Source organism: Hydra viridissima, unplaced genomic scaffold, assembly GCF_058129835.1.
Source record: "Hydra viridissima isolate aposymbiotic clone 2 unplaced genomic scaffold, HvirCarnegie_v1 scaffold_15, whole genome shotgun sequence".
NCBI lineage: Eukaryota > Metazoa > Cnidaria > Hydrozoa > Anthoathecata > Hydridae > Hydra > Hydra viridissima.
In genome coordinates this window covers 5,232,577-5,250,856 of record NW_028324314.1, presented here as the reverse complement: position 1 = coordinate 5,250,856, position 18,280 = coordinate 5,232,577, and the positions used below count along the sequence as shown (strand labels likewise).

The 18,280-nt window shown below is 28.7% G+C and overlaps 1 protein-coding gene across 5 annotated transcripts; it reads right to left on the bottom strand.

Annotated features, from left to right (window-relative positions):
• Positions 1 to 5,697: 5,697 nt before the first annotated feature.
• LOC145192936 (uncharacterized) lies at positions 5,698 to 17,777 on the bottom strand. 5 transcript variants are annotated; one of them, XR_016447495.1, is made up of 14 exons: positions 17,461 to 17,777; positions 17,133 to 17,219; positions 15,002 to 16,674; positions 13,052 to 13,126; positions 11,066 to 11,101; positions 10,860 to 10,978; positions 10,359 to 10,388; positions 9,761 to 9,904; positions 9,643 to 9,687; positions 9,002 to 9,056; positions 8,779 to 8,873; positions 8,649 to 8,703; positions 6,212 to 6,389; positions 5,698 to 6,129 (listed from the first exon to the last, which is right to left on the bottom strand). XR_016447495.1 is itself a non-coding variant. In XM_090072437.1 (14 exons), coding segments are annotated over exons 2-14 (2,601 nt in total). In that variant the 5' UTR covers positions 17,206 to 17,219; positions 17,461 to 17,777; the 3' UTR covers positions 5,698 to 6,128. The 5 variants fall into 5 exon arrangements, 2 of the variants coding, with proteins under 2 accessions (XP_089928563.1, XP_089928564.1); XR_016447496.1 differs by having other exon boundaries at positions 17,133 to 17,210; XM_090072437.1 differs by having other exon boundaries at positions 8,980 to 9,056.
• Positions 17,778 to 18,280: the final 503 nt, after the last annotated feature.

Sequence of the window (18,280 nt, the reverse complement as noted above, 5' to 3'; positions counted from 1 at the left end):
AATTACTCTTTTATTTTAGAAGAGTGCCTAAATAAAAGGAAGATGTCATTCTGCCGAGACAATTAAAACTGCTTGATTCAGCATTTTTTACAAACGATAAGTTAAACGTATCATTTAAACAAAATACAAGTTCACGAAAATAAAAATGTGAAGTAAATAAATCTATATAGTGGCACCCATAAAACAGATTTTTAAAAGAAGTAAGATTCAGATAAAATTACTAATACAATGTATTCGCATATTTACACGCATATATATATATATATATATATATATATATATATATATATATATATATATATATATATATATATATATATATATATATATAAATACACAACTAAAAAATTATTTGATGTACACACAAAAAAAAGTTAGAGAGGTTAAGAATGAAGTTAAGAGTTACTATTTAAGTAGAAATGGTGGAGTAAATTTAAATCCAGAATCTTAGACTTTAGGATAGAATTTGTTTTCAGGTTATTTGGGAATGTATTCCTAGGAAGGATATATTGGTATGTGGTGGGATTAATATCAGGTTTAGTCTGTTTTAGTAAAATATTTAAGTTACTATAAGTGACTGATCTTAGGTTATGCACACAAGCTATCGTTTTATTAATAAAGTTATGAAATAAGGTTGGAAGAAGATTATATTGTTGATCCCAGACAAATGAACAATATAAGAAATGGATTAAGTAATGGAAGAATACTTTTGGATGTAAGATATAGGATGTCATTACTTTTTAATCTTAAAATAGATTTAAGTTTACAAACTTATTTCCTTCAATAATATTTTAATACTTTATAATGTGTTTATTTATATATTAATTATTAGGTTGATGGAAAAGAAAATTCGTTTTATTCAGTACTATTTATTAAATATAGTTAAAATTAAGAAGTCATTTGTCATCAAAATAATTTCATTGGCTATCTATGACCTTTCGCCATTTTGTAACCAACTGACGAATTCCATCTCTGTAGAAAGACTGGGGCTTTGCTTCGAAATAGGCATCTAGCTGATTTTGTAAATCTTGATTTTCTTTGAATGATTTATCCCGTAAAAAATCTTCCATTGAACGAAACAAATGGTAATCTGATGGTCCCATGTCTGGTGAATACTCAGGATGCGGCAAGACTTCCCAGCCTAGTTCTAAAATAGTTTCCTTGGTTCTCATTGCAACATGAGGCCGAGCATTGTCGTGTAGCAATATGACTTTACGGTTTCCATGACCTGGTCCGGATTTTTTTTCTAAGATTTTTTCATTCAAACGTCTCAATTATTACGAGTAGCGTACAGCATTAATAGTTTGCTTCGGTTTCAGCAGTTCATAGTATATTATACCTTTCATATACCACCATACGCTAAGCATTACCTTTTTTCGATGAATATCGGGTTTAGGTGAGGCAGATGCTGATTGACTAGCACTCAACCACTGCTTTTTGTTGGAAGGATTGTCATAATAAATCTACTTTTAATTACCCGTTACAACTTTCCACAAAAAGTCCTTTTTTTTTGTACTTAGCCATATGAGAAATACAGGTGCTCAAACGTTACATTTTGTTGTTTTCAGTCAAGTCATGTGTGGACTTTTGAATCTTTCCCATGTCGTTTAATTATTTTAAAACATTTGAATGATCAACTCCAAGTTGTTCTGCTAATTCTCGAGTCGAGTGCCGTGGGTCTTCTTCGAGCAATTCCTCTAAATTGTCTGTCTCCAGTTCCTGTAGCCTTCCTGAACGTTCTTTGTCTTTAAGATCAAAATCTCCACTTCGAAACTTAGCAAACCACTTCAAACACAAACATTTAGAGTATCCAAACCGTAAACAGAACAAATTGCTTCTGTCGCTTTTGTTGCATTTTTACCCTGCCGAAATTCGTACAATATGCAATGTCTAAAATGTATTTTTTCCATGGACATTTTCTAAAAAAGAATTATATATATATATACATTGTTATAAAAAAATTAGAATTTATAATTTCAAATGTGCAAATAAGATTGCTCTCTCAACTAATATATATATTATTTGCATTTGCATTACACATGTACATCATATTTGACTTTGAAATTATGCGAATTTTCTTTTGCACCAACCTAATATAACTTTAACAATACTAAAACTGAACATGAAAAAAACATTATGTTTATAATACTGTAATTGTATATGGTATTTCTCGCAAAAATTCGAGTTCAGAGTTAAAAACTTAGCACCTCCTCACGTAGGGCCAATATCTATTTTTGGTCATGTAAATTATTAAAGTTATGCATAAAGATGGGTTTCCAATGACGTGAAAAAATTTTCGTTTTTTAGCTTAAAATTTTTCAGAAAAATTAGTTTTAAAACATAACTTGAACAAAGCCTCTAAAATGGCACGTTTGATTGGTTGGAAAGATTTTTGAATAAGCATAAAAAACTATTTTTACCGCCTGCATATATAATAAAAGAAAAAAAAACTATAAAGAGAGTATGAAGATGGTGTGGCAGCCGGCGTTTGCGTTTTTATATTAGGAAAATTATAATATCTTACAAGTGATATTTTTCCTTCATTGGCTGAAAACCATTTTTATTCCTCATAAGCCAAATGAAAAGATTTTTTTAACTCTAATGACCAATCCTTGGATACATCTTCAAGTTCAACATTAAACTTTTGTCTTTAAAGTGAAATATGTTATTATGCTTCCCAAATGAAATAATATTATTATTCTACACAAGTGAAATAATTTTTTTATGCTTACGAAGTCAACTAATTACCTAAAACCACTAGGTAGAGCTATATTTAAATCTTTTAAAAATTATTTTTACAAAATGTTAAAAACAAATCCTGAACGAAAAATAAAAGATTTATTTTGGAAAGCTGTTATTATATGCTTGGAGAAAATCAGCTACTTATTCAACTTTCCCAATACCAAAATTAAAAAAAACACAACTGTCAAATGAAAACTTCACGCCATAGAGAACTTAATTGCAAAGTTTTTTCTCAATTGATGAAGAAAATGATTGTATTTATTGTTAAAAACATTTTCATAAGTAAAAAGAAGGTGAAAAATGAATATAGTGTGTATTATGTTAAAGATGGTGTCATATGCTGTAATCATCTCTAAAAATAAATTCTTTTTCTTACAAGTTTTGTTGCTAAAAATAAATTCTTTTTCTTACAAAGTTTTGTTGCTAATCTTGAATCTCTTGACTTTTTAGTCTTTTTATTTGAACTTCACTGTTACACTCTCTCCTAAATCTCCTATTTGATGTCCATAAGAAAAATTACCTTTATTTTGGAAAAATTTATTGTGCAAAAATTAGTTAATTATATTGAAATGAATTGGTAATCTCTCTTTTACTACTAGGAAATCTCTCCTCTAAAAGTGGAATTTAATTAAATCTAAATTTACCTTGGGCCTCTTAATTTTAAGAAAATTCCAATGTAAATTGATAATTTTAGGAAAACTCTTAATTTTAGGAAAATTCCAATGTAAATTGATAACTCACAGAATTGTTAGTCTCTAAATCAATAAATTTTCAATTTGTTAAATTTTATTGGGGTAAAGTTAGTTTTTCCTCAAGTATTCTCTTCCGTATATTAATTTTTATCCTTAAGTTGATCTGTTAAAACTTCACGCAATTCTTATAATTAAAAAAGAGTAAATGCACAAAATTGATGTAGGTTTTTCCAAAACACGGAAGGAATTTCAATAAATATTTTTCTATAATTTGAATTCACAAGTTATAGAAAAATATAGCTGTTTAAAAATCTTTAACAATTAAGAATGCTGATGTCTTCAAATATAAAATTCCGTTTTTCTCAAAGGTAAAAAAAATGGACATCTATGGGTCTTCCCCTGTTGTCTTCAAATATATTACATTCAGGATTCAAATTTCTTTTTACGACCCTTTTGGTAAAGTTAATCCCACTTTGCGTAAGCGAACGATCAGCAACAGCAAAATGATAAACGCAATATTGACTTCAGGAAAGCTTCAGATAAAAATTAACAAGAGCAACATTAAAAAAAAACGGAGATAAAACAAAGACATCAAGAGGTGCAAAAAGTGTCGCAGAGTTTGAGAAGCTCAGCCAACTTAAAATACTATGTGGTAAAAATGTGAAGCTTTTAGTTGTAGTACTTTGGTTTGTCTAAAGTGGTAAACCCAAAAACATACAGTGAAGTTTTTTTGCATGAAGAAATGCCGAGGACCTGTTTTTGACCATGAAATAAGTCAAATTTAGAAATGATTTTTTTATGTATATATAATTTTTAATAAGATTAATTTTCATTTTATTTTTGATTAATTTAATTGATTTTCTTAATATCTTAATTTATTGTCATCAAAACTTAACCAGTTTACTTTCGCCAATTATATAGAGGAAAGTAAACGTTTTTTTTCTAAGTAAAAATCAACTACTTTTTTAATTTTCGAAATATTTTTCTTAACTTTTATATTTTTATAATGCGAAATTCTTTATAAAATAAATAAATATATAGAACCTAAATATATTTTTTCTTTAAAAAAATAATTGAATATCGAGCTGAATCATTTAGCCCAGTTTACTGTTCATTTAATGTGTAGTTCTTTTGGTTAATAGATAGTTCTTTTGGTTAATAGATAGTTCTGTTGGTTAATAGATAGTTCTTTTGGTTAATAGATAGTTCTTTTGGTGAATAGATAGTCAACAAAAACAAAACAGTAACGAGCAGGATCAGTTAATCGATAAACAATCACAAACATTTAATAACTAATCATGATTGCATGCTTTGTTTGCTACCGACTTAACAATTGAATTAAGCACTAAACTCCTATGCAATCCAAGTACCAATCAAGTCGTAGCAAATCTCTTAACGATCAATCGTTAAATGAATTTCTTATGACTACAGTACGTAAGCGAGCGAAAAAGGTAAGCAAAAAAGTAATTGTCGAATATGGTCGAGGAAAAGTGACGTAAGCTGAATTCACTTTCAACATACGTTACTTTTCCTCGACCAGCCGGCTAATGTAAATACGACATTTTTCAGGTTCGAGATCACGAAATCGGTGACAAAAATTTAAAAAAATATTTTTAATGACAACTAAGGCAACAATCATTTCGATCAACCTAAAGATTGATTACTACATCAATATTATAGTTAGATTATGTTAATTGGGTTTTTTTTTTTCAATTAGGAAAAAAAAATTCTCGTTACAGTTTTACCACTTTTTGCATTAAAAACACGATGACTCGCCGATGTAATTGCAGTATAGCCTTAAATACGATGACTCGCCGATGTAATTGCAGTATAGCCTTAAACACGATGACTCGCCGATGTAATTGCAGTATAGCCTTAAACACGATGACTCGCCGATGTAATTGCAGTATAGCCTTAAACACGATGACTCGCCGATGTAATTGCAGTATAGCCTTAAACACGATGACTCGCCGATGTAATTGCAGTATAGCCTTAAACACGATGACTCGCCGATGTAATTGCAGTATAGCCTTAAACACGATGACTCGCCGATGTAATTGCAGTATAGCCTTAAATACGATGACTCGCCGATGTAATTGCAGTATAGCCTTAAATACGATGACTTGCCGATGTAATTGCAGTATAGCCTTATACCTAGTACGTAATTACAGCATTATTTCACACCCAGATATCTAAATCTTAAATTTTGGAGCAGATTTAAGATCGGATGTCTGGGTTTGAAAATAATAAAGCACTAAGGGTCTACTTTTTGGATCGTTTTATACCGACACGATGTGATACAACTTTTACAAGTTTATGTACTTCGATATAAGACAAGAGAAGTAACAATCTTGTCGTATATCGAAGCATCAATCTGTCAGTATAATATACACAGTCATGAAACGTCCACATAAATAGTAAGCTTGATGACGTCAATGTGAATCAATCCAACTATAACCACCAGCCAGAACTTTGTACCATTGGGAATCGCCTTCCTCAAGAGCGTGTCGTTTTGACTTTTATCCTGTCTTTATTAACTCCTGGGATAAATTTCAAATGAGCCTAACGCATTTCACAAAAGAAAGTGGTGTTTTTAAAATCGAGTGCGCATTTCTTTAAAAAGGACATTGTTATCTCTGATATCATCTTCCTGAAATCCTGTTTTAAGACTGTTTTAAAATCTGCAGCGCTTGTTCTAAATCAAAATTATAGAATGTTTTAAAAACTAATAAAAAAGATTTCAATGACACAAGACAAAAAATTGTTAATACACTTACTACACGTTTTCAGGAGCTTGCAAGAGCATGAGCTGTGATGATACAAAAAGTTCATCTTGATTAACGGTAGCAAGATTAACGGTAGCAAGATTTTCTTCTTTCTTTTCCGCTTCTTCAAACATCTTTCTTTCTTTTCTGCCAGCTAGAAAAGTTTTCATGTCTAACGGAAGACGATTCACTAAACAAAGCATTCACGTTTTAAATTCCCAGATAAAATTACACACATTCATACAATTATACAGTAACACAAAAATCAATTCAACAACAATACATAAATTCAAAAAAGTTTTTTCTTCAGTAATAAACCAAATTATTTCTATAACCTTAAGTGCAATATGGTGTTTATTCAAAATCCAAATCTAAAATAAAACACTTTTTTATTCTTTCATGTATCTTATTGTTATTCTGTATTTTATTCTTTCTGTAATAATTTCTCGCTAATTTCACTAATAATCCTTTTCAAACTCTTTTCCTAAAATCACCATGGTTTCTTTTTCTACAATCACCATGGTTTCATATGGTTTAACGATTTATTGCCTTCACTGAAGTAATAATTGCCTTTACTGAAGTAATAAGAGCATCAAACTATATAAGTGGCCAAATTATCTGTTGGTCTATTGCACTACTAAATTGAACACCAATTTATAAAATTTAACTGATTACTTTGCACTTAAAAGATTCAATTTGAATTGTTACTTTTTTCCAAATTTTTTGAAAAACTAGTTTTACACTTGGCTTAAAATAAAAAGTCCCCTAACCTTCATGTACAGAAACAAAATGGAGTGTCTTTGTATGACTGTGCAAAAACTACTGCCCAAATTTTCTTGGTTGGCATGTGATATACCAAAATAAATCAAGAGCATATGATATAATATAAGGTTCTTCTGTAAACATTTTAATTCAGTTAGAATATAATAATGGTATGGATATCACTATGTACAATCAAATAATTTAAATACAACCACTCTTCTAGGCTGATAATTGGGGTACCATTCACTACTTGGATTTTTAGAAAACTTAATGGTACCAGTTTATGGTCTGCCTAATAGGTACTAGTGCATGCATTTTGAATACCACAAAAAAAATGTTCTTTTGAGACAACTTTTGCTTTTTAAAAAAAAAGCAAAAGTTGTCTCAAAAGAACATTTATGATTACAAAAGAAATTTGAGACCAGTGCAAATAAAATTTTCAGGCTTGTGTTAGAATAGACTTGAATACTTTCTGATTGTGTTGAAGGTTGATGCAAAAACGTATACTGCCTCACTAACTGTGCACAAACATGTACTGCTACACTATTTGTGCACAAATATATTTAAATTCACCAACTTGTGCAATAAATAATGTATAGTTGCTAGTCACATACAATTATATTATTAACTGCATGTTTAAAACATAAAATAACAAACTTTTGTACAATTGAAAATTTGCTAAATAAATGGTTAACACTTTAGCGCCCATGGTAGCCATGGAGTCAAGGATACTAATGTCAAGGATACTAATGGTTCATTGTGACTATTGAATTTACATTTAGTTGTTGCAAGATTTGGACACATTCCTCCTGATGCAACTATAAAGTCTGAATTGGTAGTTTCAAGTTTACTTAGCTGCATAGCTCTTCTTTACTTTTTTTTTAGATGTGTAAGCTGTAGCTGTTATTAAAGTGATGTTATAACTTGCTATTGTCTGGGAAAAAATATGATAGCATAAATCTTTCAATTTGGTGAGTGAATGAAAAGGTACTTAGGATATCCAATAAATTGAATTAGTACGTTCTCTTGTATAAATATGGAATCTTATCACTGCACAATCTCACTTCTATAATGCACTGAAATTTTGCTTGTTTTATATTTACATTTTAGATTTGAAGTGATTTACTTATTTAACTAGCTTTTTTTTGATGCCATATTTAGCTTTTGACATATAAATTTGACATACATACATACATACATAAATACATACATGCATACATAAATACATACATACATACATACATACATACATACATACATACATACATACATACATGCATGCATGCATGCATGCATGCATGCATGCATGCATGCATGTATGTATGTATGTATGTATGTATGTATGTATGTATGTATGTATGTATGTATGTATGTATATATTATTACTATTATTACAAAAATTTGACAATAAAACGTTTTTTTATGAATTAAGAACATTTTATTAGCACAACGCAGAACACAATGCCTTGTTATATTAATAAAGCACAAAATTTTAAAGGTGAATTTTGGATTATTATAATTGGATAATTGGATTATTTCATTTGTCTTTCTTTTTTTGAAAAAAAAAATTAAAGAAATATTTTATTGAATATATGTACTTCTGAAATATTTTTAAATTACAGTGGTTTTTAAGCATAACTTTTAAACCCTACTTATTAACAGTTTTTGAAATAAAAAGCTTACTTACATAAAGCTCTATCAATTAAATCACAATTAATCTTTTCTTCCTGCTTAAACTTTTTCTAGAATAAAGAGAAAATTATAAGTTTTTTTTTACAAGCATAAAACACTATTTAAAAAAGAAAAATGTTAGATACCTTCAGCTCATTTCTAGTAAATCTTCCAAAAGCTTGTGCCATTAATGTAAAGTCAGTACCAATTTCACTTAAAGCTTTGTAAAAACGCAAAGTTTCTAAATAATCATAATTATTATCATCATCAATCATCAACATCATTGTCAGTGCCATCATAACTATTATTACAAACAGGTGAAGCAAAAAAAATTTAACAAAATTTACCCTCCATTCCCCAATGCTTTACCTTTCTTTTCTTCCTTCCAGAATGATAACTCAAAGAATCTTCATACAAAATTGCACTAAAAAATTATGAATGATGTAAAATTTACTTTCTTTTCACTGCTTTAGGAAAAACTCTTTTGCACTAAATCATGTTTCATAATGAAAATGTTATGGTGGAAATATTCAAAATTAAGCAAATCAATCAGTGAATATAGTATTCACAAAAAAATGATAGGAATCTCCTACTGAACTCCCTATAATCTATCCATAAATGGTAAAGTCCCTATATCCATAAATGGTAAAGTCTACAAAAACAATTGGAAAATGAGAATATCATCTGAGACTTTTGATTGCCCAGAGAAAAAACAAGCAACTCTGAACTTGAATTGACATATGCAAACATATGTAATGGTACCATGAGTAAACCTGAAGCATGCTTTGAATGTACTTTGGTATGTTAAATAAAGTTACAACTAGTAAAAAAAATTAACTTTGAATAGTTTTTAAAGAATGATTAATACAAAATTCTTAAGTAGGGAAACAGAACTTGTTAATGCAAATATAAGTTGATTTCCATTAACTGAATAGCTCTTATTTACTGACATTTTGAGACACAAAATAGAGATAATACACATGCATAAAACTCATACATACTACACATACCTTTTGTTGAGTAGAGAGTTATCAACTTTTTTCTTAATGGTTAAACTAAACAAAAAAATTATTTTAAGTGAGATTTCAATTCAAACAAAAACACATGCTAAAAAATAGTATGTATAACCTGTCTTGATTGATAACTATTTCTCCATCTTCATTGACCATGATTTGGGGCGCTATAACATCAGTTTCATCATCAACTAAATATTCTGATTCTTCCAATGGAATATTATTGGCTGTTTCTATTACACGCCCTTCCTCCAGAGAGCTGTAGAGAAACAAATGATTATAAATTCCAGCAAGTTATTATTTTTATATTTAGAGATACAAATATTTATATTATACATATGCAAATATTTCCTTTAAACAACACTTAATATATATATATATATATATATATATATATATATATATATATATATATATATATATATATATATATATATATATATATACAAATTATAAAAAAATATATATAAAAAAAATATAAGTAAATATATAAAAAAATAAGGGGAAACAAATTCTTAATAAATGCTTAAACTGTAATCTTTTTCAAAAAAATAAATAAAAGTTTCTTAACAAAGTTTAAGATAGAAAAGTTTAAATGCATTACTTTAGTTAAATGCATTACTTTAGTTAAATGCATTACTTTAGTTAAATGCATTACTTTAGTTAAATGCATTACTTCAGTAAAAATAATTTGATATAAAAAAAATATGCACCTTTTTGCTTTCAATTCTACCTTTTTGAAGCTTAAAAAAAACATTTTAAATTAAAACACAATAAACTTTAACTAGGAATAAACATTAATGCACAATCCCATTGCAGCTAAATACCATTCGAATGTTATCTAAACCTAATAAAGTATACATCAGATATTTAAGATCACAAGTTTTTGAAGTTATAACTGTAAATATGACTGCAGTGACCCAAATTTTAATGCATTAAATAAAAAAGGTATTCTTGTTGTTTTAGACAATAATTAAGATTATTTTATTGTGGCCACATCCTTTGAGTTTAAGATCAGAAAAAATTCATGTCCTCTCTAAAACTTATTATGATTAGAGCTTGTCAAAAAAATATCAATGATTAACTATCTAATAACACCTAGTTAAAAGACATAATAGGAGTTAGCTAAAAAATTTTTTTAACAATTTAGAAAAAGAAAAAAAACTAAGAAATGAAGTATGTTCTTTGGTGCATATGAGAAATGAAGTAATTACCTCTTAGGTCGATAGGAAATTAACTCTTGCATTGTTAAAACAGATAAGTTTCTTTCGATTGAGAAATTTTCCACCTTTTTTTTTTCTTCTTTAGTAGGTGCAGGTATCAAATTCTTTTTCTGAGTAAATAATAATAATAAACATCTAGTGCAAAAACAACTTTATAAAACATTTATTTTTTATCTTCCTTGATTTAACAAACTTACCTCCTTGGTTTTTATCTTTCGTTTAGCTTTTAAAACCTGAAACAAATAAAAAAATATCTCCCATTTTGAAATTAAAAAAACCAGTATTAGGATTCATATGAGTTTGATTGTGTACTAGTCACACAAAAAACAAATTTAATGGAGTTTATTGAAGAATTCTTTCATATTGTGACTGTTTTTACTTTCAAAATACTAGCATTTCCGTAAAATACTTTGAACTTTAATAAAATTTTAGGAGCAGTAATAGATTTTAAGGTTTGCTACAAGGGCTTCTGTTTTGTACTATGCTAATTTAAATACAGTAGCAGGAAAAAGTCTAAGGACAGTCTTTTATCTTTTATATTTTCCTCATAACTTTTTAATACAACATCTGATTATCATCAAATTTTCAGGAATTAGTATGTGAAATATCTTAAAATAAAAACAAACTTTTTTTTTTTTTTTTAATATAATTTTAAAAATATTGGATTGAAAAGCAGTGCAGCGGAGTGTTTAAGGACACTCATATTACCTTATACTTTTATTAAAACGTAGAAAAAAGATTTACAAAAAGTGTTTCAAATGATGCTGTTATCTCAGTAATTTGTAGGGTAACTCTTAGAATTAATCACTGCTTGGCATTGGCAATGCATTGAGCCTAGAATTTGATGAGTACACCGAATAGGATTATTTGCCATTCTTCATGAATCATTTTGAATAACTTATTTGTATTTGTTAGTTTTCGATTAGAGTTAATTGCCTGAAATGTGTTTCCAATTGGATTGAGATCACTACTTTGGGATGGCCAAATGACAAATAAATTTTTTTTGCAATCAAAAAAAGTTTTGATGGAACCTGCTGTGTGTTTTGGATCATTATCTGAAAAATTGCTGAAAAATCCATGCTTGTCTCATTTTATCATTTGCATGTGTCAGCATTACCTTCTCAATAATGTCCTTGCATCCATATTAATCAATAACTCCAACAATACAATGATAAGGATCAATTCCATCAAAACAAGAACATCCCCACACCATTATATTACCACCATCATGCTTAACTGTAGGAAGTTGGTACTTCAGACTGAATCTTTCACCTTGTGGATGACAAAAATGCCTAATACCATATGAATCAAATATGAACTTGGATTTGTCACTCCATAAAATTTTTGACCACTGAGTCTAATTTAAATGTTCTTTTGCTAACTTTATTTGGGCTTTACCACTCTTGACTGAAATAAATGGTTTTTTTGCTGTTCATCAAACAATTTTTGCACATCATAGTTGTTCTTTTGTTATTGTAACAGAACATGTTACATTAAAACTTTTTGCTATTTTCATATTCAATTCAACAACATTTTTCCTTATCACAACATAATTTCACTAACAACCTACCTTCTCTTTAACTTGTCATTCTTGGCCTGCCTAATTGTGGTTCGCTCTTAAATACTTCCTATTTCATGATATTTCTATAAAATAGCTCAAACAGCACTTTTGGAGTTATTTAATTCAGTTGAAATTTGACCAATTAAAATATTATGCTCTGTAGCTCGTGATATCAATTTTTTTCACTGGAAAAGTTTCTTTTGCTTTTCCCATTTGAATTTAAGTAATAAAAATCTCAAATTTTAGTTTAATCAATAAAAAATAAAAATTCACATTGCAGAAACAATATTTACAGAGGTCAATGCTGTTTACTTTTGTCCTTAAACTTTTTGCCACACTGCCTTTCAATGAAATATTTTTTTAACTATAATTTAGAGAAAGCATAAAAAAGTGTTTTCATTTTTAAATGTCACATATTTAGCTTTAGTTCCTTGAAATTTGATGATAATTCAATATTTTATTAGAAAATTATGGGAAAAAATAAATGATCATCCTCAAACTTTCCACCACTACTGGACTCTTTAACTTGTTATTCTTGGACATTAAAAATTATAAAATAAGCTAGAGAAAATACTACCAGATAGAGTAAAACTAACTCAAAATAAAGAATTGTATTCATTACTTGTTTTTTTTCATCTCCATCTTTTCTATCAGTATTATCTGCAGATTTTTCACCAATCAGCTCAATAGAATTTTTCTAAAGTAAATTGAAATAATGCTAACTAAACTATTGAGATTAATCACCTTGTAAGTCAGACATGTCTACACACACCAAAAGCAAAGTGTGTAGCAACAGCCTCTGTGGCAATCTAAATATCTAAACATAAAACAGTTTTTATTAAAGTGCATGAGGCTAACATATTCACTTATGCTATTTGCTGTTACTTGCTTTTGAACAGAAATCTCATATAAATAACAGATAAAGCTTTCATTATATTGTATTAGTATTGAGAAATCAGTTTGTATTTTTCTTTTTTTTTAATTTCAATTATAACTGCAAGGTTTTTGTTTTATATAAATTTCACATTAAATTTTAAAATAGTAACCACTGGTGACAAAAATTTGGCACAATCTTTGATAAGCTAAAACTTATTGAATTTTTAGTTATCCAGTCTTATTTTTTTAGTTATTTTGTTTATAAAGTGTTACTTATCTTTTACTGAAAGTTTTGTTTACTTAGATTAATTAATAAAAAAGTTATCTAAAAATGAAGTCAACTACATTAATTGAAGAAGTGTACAACTATTGTAATTTGCATTCTAACGCTAAAACGAAGAGCACCGTAGAGTATTTTGTTGCCTCTAATCACCCCAAAAGAACCATTAAACGTTATATGGCAAAGTGGAAGAACAATGAGCCAAAGTCTTGTAAGCCTGGATCAAGCAGAAAACCAAAAATTATGACTGCTGGGAACATCAACCGTCTGAAAGGTCTTTTGAACAACCGGTCTGGAACTTCAACAAGAAAAATTGCAAATAAATTCAAGTGTGATCATTCCTACATTGTAAAAACAATAAAAAAAAAAAACAAACATTTGTTATTTAAAGAAAAAAAAAATCCCTGATCGCACTGAGAAACAGTTAAAGCAGTTGCAACTGAAGTGTGGAAGAATTTGTCGCAAATTCAGAAACCGTGACTTTGTCATTGACAATGAGTCTTATTTTACATTTAAACATACAAATAAAAATTTGAATATTGGATTTTACTCAGATGACGCAAAAAATGCACCAAAAAATGTAAAATATAAGCGCAAAAGCAAATTTGAAAAAAAAATTCTTGTGTGGATTACCATATCCCCTCGTGGAATCTGGAAACCATTTATTGTTCCTGTGAGACTGGCAATTAACCAAACAGTGTACAAAAATGATTGCATCATCAAACGATTGATTCCTTTTATCAACAAACATCACAGTGATGGTAATTATGTATTCTGGCCAGACTTGGCCTCTTCACATTATGCTAGAAGTGTGACCAATTACCTCAATGAGAAAAATATCCGTTATGTAACAAAATTTGATAATCCAGCATGTGTCCCAGAATTACGACCAATTGAAGATTTCTGGTCAATCCTTAAAGGCTACGTGTATGAAAACAATTGGGAAGCTGAAAGTGAAGATAAGCTGCAAAAAAAAATCCATTCTTGTTTAAAAAAAATTGATAAAAATCTTGTACAAGGCATGTGTGAACATGTATACAAAAAAGTTGATGCCATACGTAGTAATGGCAAGAAATCATTATTGTAGTCCCGAAAATAAAAAACTAATATATTGTTTAATATTCTGTACAACATTTTTTGATCATTAAACTTTTAGTTGTACTATTACTGTCTGTGTTTATTTTGTGCCAAATTTTTGTCACCAGGGGTTACACATAAAAAATAGCTATCTTCATAATTGCTTGTTTATTAATTATTCCCAAATAGGTGATAAGAATTGTACAATATCTTGACAAATGAATTGACACACCATGACAACAACTTTAAAAATCATTAATAGTTCTGTATTAACAACTAGAAATATTTAAAATGCTGTTATCGTACATTTTTTATTGAATTGAAAAAAAAGTGATAAACCTGTTTTTTCTTTTTCTTTTTCTGAACCTCTTCTTCTGCCTCATCACATGAAGAGTATGCTGAAAAAGAAGATAAACGTTTTTTTCGCCTTTGCAGTTCAAAATTTGGTCTAAATACTTTTTTCCCTGACACAGTTACTTTGGATGAAACTTCTCCATCTGATTGAGAACTGTAATCACTATGGATATCATTATTAATGTCCTTGAGATCTTTAAGTTTTTCCTTCTGAGTCTCTACAACTTCAGTGGCTTTATCTTCAAAATCAGTTTGGTGATTGAACCTTACATGTTTTTTCTTCTCTGGAACATACATGCTAGGTAAGTCAACATCAAAAGATTCAATGTTATTCATTGAATTAATATCTGAAACAGCAACTAATTTGTCTTTTTTAGTACTCTTTTGAAATGATGTGTTTATTAGATCATTTTCTGTTCTATCAACCTCTTTGTTACTTAAAAGATCAATATTATCATATTTATTACTTAAAAGATCAGAAACTTTGTCCGTAGAAACAGCAGTTGATGTAAGCTTTTCTGAATTTTTTTGAAAAGAGTCATTAATTTCTTCATTATTTAAAGTAGAACTATCATCTATAACTTTTCTATTAGAAGAAACCTTTGGCAATATCTTTGTTCTTTTTTTAAGTAACTTTTCATTTTCTGAAGTTTGTATTTTCTTTTCTGGAACATCAAGAACAGGCACATTACCATCAATATATACATCTTCATTCGCAGAAACTTTGTCATTGGAAACAGCAGTTAAAACATTTTTTTGCAGACTCTTTTGAAAAGAGTTGCTTTTTGTTTTAACCAGATCAGTTTCATTAATTTCTTCGTTATTTAAAATGGAACTATTATCTAAAACTTTTTTATTAGAAGAAACCTTTGGCAATATCTTTGTTCTTTTTTTAAGTAACTTTTCATTTTCTGAAGTTTGTATTTTCTTTTCTGGAACATCAAGAACAGGCACATTAACATCAATATATACATCTTCATTCGCAGAAACTTTGTCATTGGAAACAGCAGTTAAAACATTATTTTCCAGACTTTTTTGAAAAGAGTTGCTTTTTGTTTTAACAAGCTCAGTTTCATTAATTTCTTCGTTATTTAAAGTAGAACTATCATCTACAACTTTTCTGTTTGAAGAAACCTTTGGCAATATCTTTGTTCTTTTTTTCAGTAACTTTTCATTTTCTGAAGTTTGTATTTTCTTTTCTGTTGCATCAAGAACAGGTATCTCAACTTGAAAAGAGTTGTTTTTTTTTAGACTATTTTCTGGTTTAATAATGTTCTTGTTATTGGAAACATTGGTATCATCCTGATTTTTACTTCTCAAAAAAACATTGGGAACTATTTTTGTTCTTTTTTTCAATAATTTTTCATTTTTTTCAATTTGAATTTTTTTCTCTGAAGCATCAAAAACAGGCATCTCCATGGCTATTAAAGATTTAACCTCATTTGTCAAAACATCTGCAGGTAAACTATTAAATGACTGTTCTGTTTCTAAGGCTTCTTGGCTTAATTGATTAATATCAGCAACATGTGTTGTGCTGCAAATTTCCTCTGCTTGTTGTAATGTAATGATATAAGGAGTAGTAGGTATGACAGTATGTAATTTTGATGAAGTCTTTTCCACTTCATTTACATCTGCAGATACTGATCCTTCTAACTTCTCTGCATGATAATAAAAAAAACAAATACCAATTCATTTACATTAAAGAATATGGAATCTAAATATCTTTAAAAAACTAAGTAACCAATTTACAGCATGATGAGCCTAAGTCTGGGATAATAATTACTTGAGGCTAAATTCAGATATACTTGAGGCAAAATTCAGATAAAATAATTCAGAATTTTGAGTGAGGGAATGTACCCTATCAATTGAACCAACACTATTCCTGAGGCTTGAATGAAAAGTTGATCTTAAACTCTAAATAATACTTATTCTTTAACTAGTGGAGTACTTTTCAGACTTATCACCTTAAGTAATACTGCAGATTCAGGCTGTTCATGGCAAAGTCAATAGATACTTATGTAAGCCTAAGTTAAGTAATATTTATGTAAAATTTATCTGAATCTATAACTACATTTTCTGGGACATATGCTAAAATTCTAATATGTAAAAAACCTACCAATAGCTTCACAAGGATTTAATCGTTTTGAATTCTGTATATTTGGTTTTACCTGTCGCTTTCTGAAACTCATGATTTCTAAAAAGGCTGAGTAAATTAAAATAATTTTAGTATGCAAATCAAAACTAAAAGATATTATTTTAATAATAATGTTAAAAACAGACTTATATCATCAATTTGAATCCAAAATTTTCTTGTTGCTTGAGGAAAGAGGATTGTAAACGTTACAACATAATTTACATAAACCAAGATTTATTTCTATCAATACAAATATCTGTCAAAAGTATAAAAACCCAGTTTAAAAAATAATAACACAAAAAACACTTACATTATTTAAAGAAATTTAGTGAATCAGGTTTCCGTTCATGCTAGATTTACAATCAGGCTTCCGTTCATGCTAGATTTACAATCCATATTGCCTGTCAAATTTTTTGTCTGCTCTGCAAAAGAATTTTTGATGTAATGCTATTTTATTTTTGTACTTCATAACATTTCCTTAAGTCTGTAGGTAAATTTAACATTGGAACGGCAAAAACCATCTACTTATGAAGTGTAGACAAGCTACACATCAAAATCAAGGTTTTTGCGACAGACCCGCGTTGTGAAAATTGTACTGACTTGACCAAAATCAGCCCGCATAATTTTATCGAAGTTTTCAAACAAGAACTTTTGTAAGCATGGAATTCTCGAAACTATTTTTGTTTCGATACGTTACGAAACGAGACTCGTAACGGAACTCTTCTCGAAATGTTTTTGAGTTACGAGAGTAAAGTTTTTAAACTTTCGAGAAATTTATTTCGATCGGGTCCCGGTTGTTACGAGAATCATTACGAGAACGGTTTCGAGTTTCTCGTAATGATTCTCGTAACAACCGAAACTCATTTTTCCCAAATTTTCATTTTCTCATTACGAGAATTATTTGTGTTTCGGGATATTTCGGGATATTTCGAGTTATTTCGAGTTCCAGAAATGATTTGCAAAAAATTTGATTAACCAGTTAATCAGTTGAAGTACGCATTTTTAGGACATTTGACGAGCGCGACAGCTGAATTTTGTTTTCTTTTTTTAAAAAACACAATTAAAGGTTGAAAATATCAATTTAAAGTCTTTTATTATATTACTTATCAAGACTAGGGTTAGGACTATTG